Source organism: Humulus lupulus, chromosome 6, assembly GCF_963169125.1.
Source record: "Humulus lupulus chromosome 6, drHumLupu1.1, whole genome shotgun sequence".
NCBI lineage: Eukaryota > Viridiplantae > Streptophyta > Magnoliopsida > Rosales > Cannabaceae > Humulus > Humulus lupulus.
In genome coordinates, this window is record NC_084798.1 from 63,922,766 (window position 1) to 63,934,923 (window position 12,158).

Genomic DNA, 12,158 nt, shown 5'->3' on the forward strand with positions numbered 1-12,158 from the left:
GTTGAATTTTGATTTTACAATTTATAATTTTTTCAAATATCAAAAATATAAAATATGGATCCTCATACAACGAATTCAATATTTTTATTTAACCTTTTTAGTTTTCACTATGGCTACGTTTGGATGAGATAGTTTTATATGTAATTTTATTTTTATTTTTTTTTAGGAAAAGAAAACTTTATATTCAACAACCACAAACTAGATACAAGACTAACCGTAGCAATCAGCTACAACAAACAACAAGAAGCAAGAATTACAGGGAATTTATAAGGCCAATAATATCTCTGTCTTTTTTGTTAGCCTTGGTACAAGTAATAGCCTTAACTCTAGCTTTGATAGCTGCTTTAATAGAAGAGATAACTACCAACACTGAGCTACAACACAAATCAAACACACACCTATTTCTATTACACAAAACTGAGTATACAACTGCTGAAAGAATTGCATTCCAAACTAGATGCTGCAGATCAGAACCGACACTAGAGCTCCAAATCTTCCAGGCTTCCATGGTAAGAGGCCAGCCCTGGAATCCGGACCAAGAACTAACTTCTTGCTGAAGTTTCTTAGTGAAAGAGCAGTAAAAAAAGAGGTGTTGGTGGGACTCATTGATACACTCACAAACCAGGCAAAGATAAGTTGTAAGCTCCATGATTTTCCCAAGATTATCTCGAGTAAGAAGATGATCATTTATCACTTGCCAAGAAATAAATCTATGTTTCGGGACACATAGACGATGCCAAACAGCAGAGGCATACTGAACCTCTGTAGCTGCTGTAAGAGAAAGATAAAAGTTTTTAGCTTTAAACTTACCTCTTAAAACCGAAGAGTTAACAGCAAAACAATCAAAAGCATTCCTCAGCTTCAGTAATTTCCGAAAGTACCAGCTAGTATCATTTATTAAAGGAACAGACCAGAAGCTATGGCCTTTAAGATAGATAGAATCTATCCATTTGACCCATAAACAATCTTTCTTACTCGAAATAGCCCAAATGTACTTGGCCATCATAGCAATATTCCATTTCCTGCCCTCAAAGAAGCCAACTCCTCCAAACTTTTTGGGAAGACAGACTTGCTCCCAAGACGTTAGGTGAAGTTTGCTACGATTCCCTTTAGTCCGCCACAGGAAATCTCTGCAACATTTATCTATGAAAGCAACAACTTTCTGAGGAAGAATAAAGATATTCATCCAAAAATTCCTAATTCCAAGAAGGACTGAATGTATAAGTTGAGCTCGGCCCGCAAAGGAAAGGTTCCTACTAGCCCAAGAATGAAGGTTCCGTTGGATTTTTCCGATAATTTCCCCACAATCAGCTGCTCTCCATTTAGTTGGTATTAGATGTATTCCAAGATACTTAAGCGGAAAAGAGCCTTCTTCCATTTGAGTGATCTCCAATAATTGAGATTTACAGTCGTCTTTTATGCCTCCAAAGTAGATGTGGGACTTTGTGTTATTGATTGAGAGACCTGTGGTTGCACAAAAACTTTCAATAGCAGACTGAGTAAGTCTCATTGAGTTCACATTTCCCTTGCAAAAGATAACTAGATCATCTGCAAAACAGAGATTGACAAGATTGACATGCTTGCATAAGGGATGGAAACCAAAACCTTTTTGTTTAGAAGTCTGAAGTAAGAGCCGAGTTAGGTACTCCATAATCAAAACAAACAAAAGAGGAGATATAGGATCTCCTTTTCTCAGACCCTTTTCCCCTCTAAAGGTGCCATGAAGCCGACCATTGAGCATCAACGAATAAGAAGTTCCCTTTAAGCAAACCAGCACCCAATGAATGAACCTAGAAGGGAAACAAAGACCCTTGAGCAAGTCAGCCACAAACTGCCAATCTACTGTATCGTACGCTTTACTAAGATCAATCTTCATGATATATCTAGCTAAAATATTCTTCCTCGTATATCCCTTGAGCAAGTCTTGAAAGATAAGAATATTATGAGCCAGGAGACGGTTCTTGATGAAAGCCCCTTGATTACCATGAATCAAAATAAGAAGAACTTCAGACAAACGAGAACAAAGCATCTTAGAAATGCATTTATAGAGCGTATTGCAACAAGCAATAGGTCTATAATCTGCAGCTGTTTTAGGAGAATCAGTCTTCGGAATAAGGGAGATGACAGTCTCATTAAGATCATTGGGAAGAACTCCATCATGAAAAAATTGTAACACTGCCATACTGATGTCATTACCTATCTCTTTCCACAGGCCTTTGAAAAACCCAGCACCAAACCCATCCGGACCGGGGCTCTTGATTGAGTGAATGCCAAATAATGCCTCTTGAACATCTTTCTTATTGAAAGGCCTGATCAATTTGACTTGCTGCTGAACAGTAAGTTTTTCACCAAAACTCAGGCTATTGATATCAATCTGCCTATTAGCCGAACTCTTCTTCCCCCATGAAGTTCCTGAAATGATTGAAATAATGTTCTACCACCTTATCATAGTCATCAATCACCTCCTCATTGACCACATAAGAAGTAATTCTATTCTCAGCTCTCCTCTTTTTCATGATAGCATGGAAGTAATGAGAGTTTTCATCATTAAATTGCAACCAAGTTATCTTATTGGTTTGATGGAGGAAACTTGCACACCTCTTCCTGGCTAGAACCAATTCTTGAAGATTGGTCTGTTAAGCTAACTGAAGCAAAGTGTTGCGGGGGTCATTAGCTAAAGCACCCTGAGCCAGATTGAGATTTTCCTTAGCTATCTAATAACTGTGCGCAATATCTCCCAAATCCTTTCTGTTGAATTTCTTTAAAACATGCTTTACCCTAAAGAGCTTTAGGATAATACCAACAAGGCCAGCTTTAGAGTTAGCTTTGTTCCAACTGTCAAGAACCACTGTTTTAAACATACTATGGAACATCCAACAGTCGAAGAACCTAAAAGGCTTGATACCAACTTTTCCTATAACATGATTTTTGATAACACAGTAACTATGATCTGAGTTACTGTCCCATTTGCAAATTCCTTCTGTGTTAGGGAAGAGATCCAACCATTTCTCATTAGTGAAAACCCTATCCAACTTAGAGTATATTCTGTCCCCAAATTCGTGTTTATTAGACCAAGTGTAAGAGGAGCCAGCACAACGAAGTTCATCTACTTGGCCTAAAGACAGCCAATTTTGAGCATCAGAAATCTCCTTAGCAGTTATGGGTCTACCACCATTCCTGTCTTGATAGCTGAACATAGCATTGAAATCTCCTAGAACAATCCAAGGAAGATTCAAATGGCCTAACCCAGCAAGTTTATCCCATAAAATTTTCCTGTCTAACATGGAATTTGAACCATACACAACAGTTAAAAAGAACTCTGTGTGATGCCCAGAAACTCTGATTTTACAGTGCACGAACTTAGTATCTTCACCAAGAATTTGAACTTGCACAAACTTCGATTGCCAAATGAGCAAAATTCTGAACGAGATCATATTACTCGAATAATAGTCCCAGTTGGGAAAACTGTTACTAATTATGCCTGCTGTTTTCTCATGGCGGACTTTGGTCTCAAAGAGCGCCCCAAAACCAATGTTATTCAAACGACACAGATCGCGAATATCTCACTGTTTATTACCTTTATTCATACCCCGAACATTCCAACTAAGGATGTTGCACTTCTCCATATTGACTAGAAATAGAGTTGGTAGCCAAATTCCCATCCCCTGGCTCTTGGAGCACTGCATATCCGTTTCGATTTAATGCTTTAGAAGGCTGGAAAGTATTGGCCTTAGTTCCTCTCCTTCTTGGCGTTATCCACTCTCCCCCTGATCCATTATCCTTTGCCACCCCTGCTTTACTAACAAGAACTTGCTTTGCTGCTATACCAACATTAGAAACAGCTGACTTATTCACAGTAACAGCATCAGTTCCACTCGAATTTAATGTATCCTGGGCAATAGTAGTGTTAACCTGATCACCTGCATCTTCCTTATCCTGAGAAGTAGAATCCTGTTTATTATCAAAGCTAGGCTCAGCAATGGTTTTTCCAGCAATCACCTTAGATTTCTTAGAATCCAGATTGGATTTTTTAACCCAAAAGGACCCCTTGTCCTTCGAACAGTTCACAATAGTATGTCCCAAACAGTCACAAGCTTTGCATTTTGAAGGGAGCCATTTGTATTCCACCCATTGTTCTACTAGCTGATCTCTTTCATTAACAAACGAGATAGACTTAGGAGGAATCTCAGAGATTACCATGTCAACTAGAACTCTTGCAAATTTGACCATCGACCTATCTCGAGTAACTTGATCAATCATAATGGCCTTGCCTATAGTGCTAACTAGAGCACTTAGACTCTTACGACCCCAATATTGAAGCCCCAAGTCGTTTAGTCGTACCCAAACTGGAACCGATTTCACCATCTGCATTGTGTCCATATCAGGTGTCCAGGGTCGAAGGACAACTTGCTTTTTATCGAAGTGAATCACACCAGTTTCCAGGACTAGATCCCTAGTTGCAGCATCACGAAAGCTAACCAAGGTGAACCCAGAGTTCATATGGACTATTCTGTCAATGCCAAGGTTACCCCAGATTCTCTTCACAAAACCTTCGAAAACCCGAAATGGGGGATTAGCACACAGGACTACACATACAATCGAAGTGCTCCAAAACGAGGCTTCTACCTCAATTTCATCAATGTCCAATTTAGCAATTATTTGGTCCCCAACCTTCAGAGGCTCAATGAAATCCAAGCTAGTAGACGGAGTTTTCACCTGGTTGGCTTTGAATTTGCTCCAGACGTCCTTTGCTGAATTCTGGTAATCTGTTGTCTCCATCTCCTCGGCCCAATTGGTTGTTTTGGTCGAACCTGTATTGCCCTCCGAATCCACTGGCATAACTTGTTCAGCAAACGATTCAGCTTCCAACACATCACACGGGTCATGGTATTCCTCAACATTGTTCTCCAGCACGATATGGTCTTGAATTGAAGAGAGATATGGCTGTGTCTGTAGACAATCCTTAGAAATGGCCACTGCCGCCGGCTTCGGCACCTCCTTTTTCCTCCGACCCATAGAGAGAGAGAAGGAAGCTCCACACGCAGTTTTGATTTTTTTTCTTTCGAGATTATATCAAATTTTCAATATGGTCGTAGAATGATCATCTATGTTATTTGTCATTTATATTTTCATCGGTTAACTTTTTTTTCTTTTCTATTTTCATGATTCATGTAGTTTTATATGTAATTTTATTATGATGTAATTTATAATTTTTTTATAATGTAATGTATTATTAAATATGAGAAAATATTGAAAAAATTTATCTACCTCATTAATTTCTTAGTTTGGATAATTTAATTCTATTGAAAAATTTAGTATAATTCTATTCTATCTCTATGTATTTACTTACTAAGAAAAAAAATTATTTACTAATTTTCTTCTAATTTAGTGTTGGTAAATAATCATTTTATTTTTATTTATATATATATTTTTTCTCTTTTATATTTTAATCTCATTTTATCATGTTTAATCCCACCATACAAGATATTTTTACCTTGCTATATGAAATCATGTGAACTCGTCAAATTGGAGATCACCCTCAATATTTTCTAAATTTGTTAGGATTAGTTTCCTAGAGCATATACGCGAGTACGCAGTTGCAGCTCACAATTTAAGTGGTAGCATGTGAGATCAATGGTACGAACTCATTGTTGGGTTTTATGTCCTTATAAAACTACATTTTTATGTAATTCATTTATTATCAATAAGTAATATAAATTATTTTGTTCAATCAAATTGCATTATTTACATATTTTATTACATGATTAATTATTATTAATACAAACGTTTATAAAATCATGAACATATGTATAATTACAATTATAGTGACTCAGTCACAGTGAATTATAATTGTAATTACATGTTCAAAAGCATTTTGTCCTAAGATTAAATCAGTAAACTAGATTTTTTCTGATTGAGTAATTTAGGATAAGATCTACTTATAAATCTGGTGTGATGTCATATCCATCACATCTGGTGTGATTTATTTTGTTACATTAGACTGGACCGATATTGATTATTGACAACATAAGTAAGTATCTGTAAAATCCTTCATTGGCTAACTTTAATTTAGACAAAATATTTTAAAGTTATTGAAGAAAATCAGTAGCATATCCCTATTGATTCATGATTTAATTATCAAATTGATTCAGCTGATTTTTTAGTGTTAAAATATATTTTAAGTGTGAATACATTTTTTACCTTATTTATCACAAATAAACATTATTTGGTAAAAATATGTATTTCAATTATCTTGAGATTATTTTCAGGGATTATGTTTATTTTACAATAAAGAATGTGTCGAAAATGAACATAGTCAAAAGAAATGACCATGTTCGTTCTGCCAGATAAAACTAATGATATTGCTGAATCATCAGTTTCCTTTTCTGTCGACACAGAATTCATCTGGCTGACTGATTTCCTAAATCAATGGAATTCGCAATTTGATTTCAAAGATCTCAGAAAATGATGGCCTTGGACGATTTCTTTGCCTATAAATATCTTGCCAAGGCCTTTGTAAATTTTATCTCTTCCATTTTGAATATTTGTAAACATTATGTTATTTTGAAGAGTGTTTTTATTTGTTGAGATTAAGTTTGTTCACCTTAATTTTTGTGAGAGTGCTGAGTGTACTTGTGGATATCTATCTAGTCCATTGTAAACAAGTAGTGTCTATTATGAACGTGTTCATAAGGATCTTTGGGAGAGGACTCTATCTAAGTCTCACTTCGGGAGGAAGTGAGCACTCGCTATTCTTTGAAGGGATTTCAAGAGAATCAGTGTTTCATCAAAACCAGATTTGTAGAGAAGAGTATAACAAGATTGCGTCAATAGTTTAAGAGGGAGTCTTACATTGTTTAAGTCAATGCTTTTGTACACATTGTTTCTTTACTAATTGGTTTATTCTCTAGGCATGGCCCCGTGGATGTAGGTTATCTGGAAGGATTTCTGAACCACGTAAAAATTCTCGTGTGTTGAATTTTTACTTGTTTCTCTGTTTCTGTTTAAACAGTTGCATAAGTAGTGTGAACAAAACCGAAATCTGTCTAAACAACTTAATTGGTATTCCGCATTTAATTAAGTTGTTTATTTTAAATCACTTGATAATATTAAAATACAGAATTTCAATTGGTATCAGAGTACGTCACTAAACTCTTAGTGAGATCTTGTATTTTTCCATTTGTTTTGTGCCTTGTGAAATGTCTTTCTTTGCAGAAGGTGGATCTATAACTCACCATCCCTTACTGAATGATTCTAACTATCCTTATTGGAAGGTTAGGAAGAGAGCCTTTATTAAATTTCAAGAAGAAAAGGTGTGGAGATCAATCTTAACTGGTTGGACACCTCCATCTGAATCAAATGATGTAACAAAGGTAAAATGTGAACTTAACTGGACCGATGCTGAAGATAAATTGTCTAGTTATAACAACAAAGCCTTGCATGCTATCTTTAATGGAGTTGGTGAAGGATACATAAAATTAATATCCTCTTGTGAATCTGCCAAAGAAGCTTGGGAAATCCTTCAAACTCAATTTGAAGGAACTGTTGATGTCAAGCGTTCTAGGCTTGTTATGTTAACTACAAGATTTGAAAATCTTAGAATGACAGAAACTGAGTCTCTCACTAGTTTCTATGAAAGACTATCTGACATTGCTAATGAATATTTTGCTTTGGGTGAAAAATTGGAAAATAATGTGTTAGCTCGAAAAATTGTTAGAGTGCTTCCTGACAAGTTTCAAACAAAGCTCACAGCAATTGAGGAGGCAAAAGATCTCAACACAATGAAAGTAGAGGAGTTGATGGGTTCACTGCAAACGTTTGAACTTAATCAGCAAATTCATCAAAAGGAAAAACCAAGTGCTCCCAAAGAAAAATCAGTTGCTTTCAAATCTTCCAAAGGTAATCATTTCTCTAAACCTTTTGACAATAGCAATAAAAGAGGTGTGCAATGCAGGGAATGTGAAGGATTTTGTCATATTCAATCTAAATGTGCCAATACACTGAAGAAAAATAAAAAGGTAATGGCAGCTACTTGGAGTGATCAGGACTCTGAAAGTAGCGATGAAGGATAACTCAAATCTTGCCTTAACCTCTGTTGTTTCTGGATTAACTATAAATTCGCAGGTTAATAAAAGGCTTGTTTGTTTGAACAACACAGTTCAAGATGAAAACTCTGAATGTGAATCCAGTGAGTTTGATCTGGATGAGGACTCTTTGAAAGAATCGTACAAAGATATGTATGATCAATGGTTAAAGGTTTGTTCTGATAATCACTTAATGGCAAGCAAAAACAAATCCTTACAGAAAAAGAATGATGAAATTGAAAACACTGTGAAGAATCTTGAGGATAAAGTTATTGCCAAAGATTGTGAAATTAAGAGATTATCAAATGAAATTAATCACATGGTAAAAGGTGTTAAAATGCTTAATCCAAATTCTAGGATCTTGGATGATGTTATTGGTGCAGGACAGAAAGCTGGTAATTTTTCTGGATTAGGATCTGATGGTTTTAAATCAAAAGGCAAAACCATTTTTGTGAAATCTGGCATTCATTCTGGCTCAACCACTAACGTCTCTGCAGGTACATCTTAAACAGGTGATGCTACAAAAGTACAATCTATTTCCACATCTGTTAAATAGGCCAAGTTTCTCAAAAGAAACAAAGCAGATCGGTTCATTCCAATTTGTCATTTTTGTGGAGTGGAAGGGCACATTCGGCCCAGATGTTTTACTATGATGAATTTTTTCAAAAACAATTATTTCAATCATTATAGTAAAACAAAACAGGTTGTGAAAAAACCATCAAAAAGTGTTTGGATTGTAAAAACAAGAACAAATTGTCTTGCTGCTTTTACTTGACATAAATCCCGTGCCTCTAACTCTTGGTATTTTGATAGTGGATGTTCTAGACATATGACAGGTGATGCAAATATACTCACAAATTTCAAATCTTTGAAATGTGGTGTTGTAACTTTTGGTGATGGTATGTCAGGTAATATTGTTGGAAAAGGTACCCTAAGTCTTGATGGAATACCAAAGTTGAGAAATGTTTTGCTTGTTGAAGGCCTTAAGGCTAATTTAATTAGCGTAAGTCAAATTTGTAATCAAAGCTTCAAAGTAAATTTTTCTCGTGATGATTGCAATGTTATTGATCAAAATGATATGAGTGTATTGAAAAGATATAGATCTATTGATAATTGTTATACACTTTCACCAACTCTCACATGTCACTCAACTATAGGTAATACCACTGACTTATGGCATGAAAAACTGGGTCATATAAATTTTAAAAGTTTGAAAAAGATTGCAAGTGCAGGGTTAGTTCGTGGGTTACCCAAATTGGGTAAAGAATCAGCAGGTAAATGTGAACCATGTCAGTTGGGGAAACAATTAAAAAACTCTCACACAAGTGTTACATGAATTAATATTTCAAAAGTTCTTGAACTTTTGCATATGGATCTCATGGGTCCTATTCAAGTTGAAAGTATTAATGGAAAAAGATACATTTTTTGTGTGTATTGATTATTTTTCTCATTTTACTTGGGTTGACTTTTTAAGGGAAAAATTAGACACTTTTGATGCCTTTAAAAATCTTTGCATAAAATTAAGAGTTGAAAAGGATTGCAATATAGGTAAAATTGTGAGAATCAAAAGTGATCATGGTAAGGAATTTGAGAATACTATTTATGATGATTTTTGTAAATCTCTAGATATTTCTCATGAGTTCTCAGCTCCCAAAACTCCTGAACAAAATGGGGTTGTTGAGAGAAAAAATAGAACCTTGTAGGAAATGGCCTGAGTAATGCTGAATAGTAAGAAACTCTCCAAACGATTACGGGCAGAGGCAATGTTGACTGCTTGCTACACAATCAATCGAGTGTTTCTTGGCCCAAGTACCTCCAAAACTCCTTATGAAATCTGGAAAGGTAAAAAGCCCAATGTAAGTTATTTTCATGTTTTTGGGTGTGTATGCTATATTCTTAGAGATCGTGAGAATGTCGGAAAATTTGATTCAAAAAGTGATGTAGGAGTATTTCTTGGATATTCTATGAATAGTAGAGTTTATCGTGTTTATAACATGAGAACTCAAACTATTATGGAATCATCAAATGTTGTTGTTTATGATTTAAAAGATTTTTCTGAATACTCAAATGAAGAAGAAATTGATAGGTCCATTGCCGAAACTTCTCAGACAGAATCTTCTGCTGAGACAATAGGTGATGTTGTGCCTTCTTATACAGAAAAAGTTGCAACAGAAGTTGAATCTGTTCCAACATCATCTGAAAAACCAACAAAGGAAGGGCCAGAAATCATCACAGATTCAATACAAAGAGAACCTTCTACCAGAATTAAAAAGAATCACCATTCAGATCTCATTCTTGGTGACATTGAATAAAGTATGGTGACAAGAATAAGGTATGTGAATTTGGTTCAATTCGTTTGCTTTACATCTAGCTTTGAACCAAAAAATGTGAAAGAAGTTTTGAGTGATGAGTCATGGATAAAAGCAATGCAAGAGGAATTAGAAAAATTCACAAGAAATGAGGTATGGACTCTCGTTCCTATACTGAATCATACTAATGTTATTGGTACCAAATGGATCTTCAAAAATAAAACTGATGAATTTGGTACAATAATAAGAAATAAAGCTAGGCTAGTTTCCCAGGGGTGTACTCAAATTGAAGGAGTTGACTTTGATGAAACTTTTGCTCCTATCGCAAGACTTGAGTCAATAAGATTGCTATTGGTTGTTGCTTGTATTGTTGGTTTCAAATTATTCCAAATGGATGTTAAATCTGCATTTTTAAATGGAATTTTGAATGAAGAAGCATTTGTTGAACAATCAAAAGGTTTTGAAGATCCACATTATCCTAGTCATGTTTTTCAACTTAAAAAGGCTCTCTACAGTTTAAAACAGGCTCCTAGAGCTTGGTATGAAAGATTGACTCAATTTCTTGTTCTGAATGGTTATAAAAGAAGCGGAGTCGATAAAACTCTTTTCATCAAAAATGTTGATTCTGATATTGTTATTGCACAAATCTATGTTGATGATATTGATTTTGGCTCTACTTCTAACACCTTAGTGCAGGAGTTTGTCAAACAAATGACAGATGAGTTTGAAATGAGCATGGTAGGTGAGTTAAACTATTTTCTAGGACTGCAAGTCAAACAGTCAGAAGATGGAACTTTCATCTCTCAAAGTAAGTATGCAAAAAATCTAATCAAGAAATTTGGGATGGAGTCAGCTAAACATGCCAATATACCAATGGGAACCACGGTCAAACTGACCAAGGAAGAAAATGGTGTAAAAGTAGATCCAACATTGTACAGAAGCATGACTGGAAGTCTTATGTATCTCACAGCTAGTCGTCTTGACATTAGCTACAGTGTTGGGGTATGTGCTCGGTATCAAGGGAATCCTATGGAATCCCATGTGACAGCTGTAAAACGAATCATTCGCTATGTGAATGATACTCAAGAGTATGGAATTTGGTACTCAAATGAAACAAACTCTAACCTTTTTTGTTTTAGTGTTGCTGATTGGGCAGGCAATACAGATGACAGAAAAAGTACAAGTGGTGGATGTTTCTATATGGGAAACAATCTGGTTTCTTGGCATAGCAAGAAACAAAATTCAATCTCCTTGTCGACTGTTGAGGCTGAATACATAGCTGCAGGAAGTTGTTGTACTCAATTATTATGGATGAAACAAATGATGACGGATTATGGGTTTTGTTATCCCCGTTTCTTCCAAGATGTACGGATCCACACTCTGAGTTTATGGGCCGCCTTCCGGAGAGTTAAAGCCCAGATCAGGCCTAGTGGACAAAGAGAAAGCAAATATTGGCAGTCCAAGTCTCGGTAAGGCCCAAAGGGCATCTGAGAGCATAAGCCAGGACCATTGTCGGGGCATGTTGCATAAACCCGAGACCGCGTACTGGGATGTCTCCCGATGATGCAATAAAAGAGGTCGTGGCTCCCAAGTCCGGGATCAGGCTAGGATCGCTGTGGATGAACCTGGGTCCTAGTAAACGAACCGGGACCCTGGTAAATGAAGAGGGACATTGGTAAACGGACCTGGATCGGTTGGCCGAGTTTGGCGTGATAAAGTATCCCCGATACTGACATCATCCCAAGAAGCGTGGAGCCGTGTCCCC

At 36.0% G+C, this 12,158-nt stretch overlaps 2 protein-coding genes across 2 annotated transcripts; one reads left to right on the plus strand and one right to left on the minus strand.

The window, feature by feature from the left end:
* Positions 1-253: 253 nt before the first annotated feature.
* LOC133785155 (uncharacterized) lies at positions 254-3,434 on the minus strand. Its single transcript, XM_062224411.1, has 2 exons — positions 2,801-3,434; positions 254-2,412 (listed from the first exon to the last, which is right to left on the minus strand). Exons 1-2 carry the CDS (start codon positions 3,432-3,434, stop codon positions 254-256), a joined length of 2,793 nt encoding a protein of 930 aa, XP_062080395.1.
* Positions 3,435-10,399: 6,965 nt separating this feature from the next.
* On the plus strand, positions 10,400-11,866 carry LOC133785157 (uncharacterized mitochondrial protein AtMg00810-like). Its single transcript, XM_062224412.1, has 2 exons — positions 10,400-10,546; positions 11,090-11,866. Exons 1-2 carry the CDS (start codon positions 10,400-10,402, stop codon positions 11,864-11,866), a joined length of 924 nt encoding a protein of 307 aa, XP_062080396.1.
* The last annotated feature ends 292 nt before the right edge of the window (positions 11,867-12,158 follow it).

Coding starts and splice junctions, on each gene's coding strand:
- LOC133785155 (XM_062224411.1), bottom strand. CDS start 3,434: ATGATCTCGTTCAGAATTTTGCTCATTTGGCAATCGAAGTTTGTGCAA. Junction 2,413..2,800: donor CTCTAAAGCTGGCCTTGTTG/GTATTATCCTAA, acceptor CAATCATTTCAG/GAACTTCATGGGGGAAGAAG.
- LOC133785157 (XM_062224412.1), top strand. CDS start 10,400: ATGGTGACAAGAATAAGGTATGTGAATTTGGTTCAATTCGTTTGCTTT. Junction 10,547..11,089: donor AAAAATTCACAAGAAATGAG/GTATGGACTCTC, acceptor ACCTTAGTGCAG/GAGTTTGTCAAACAAATGAC.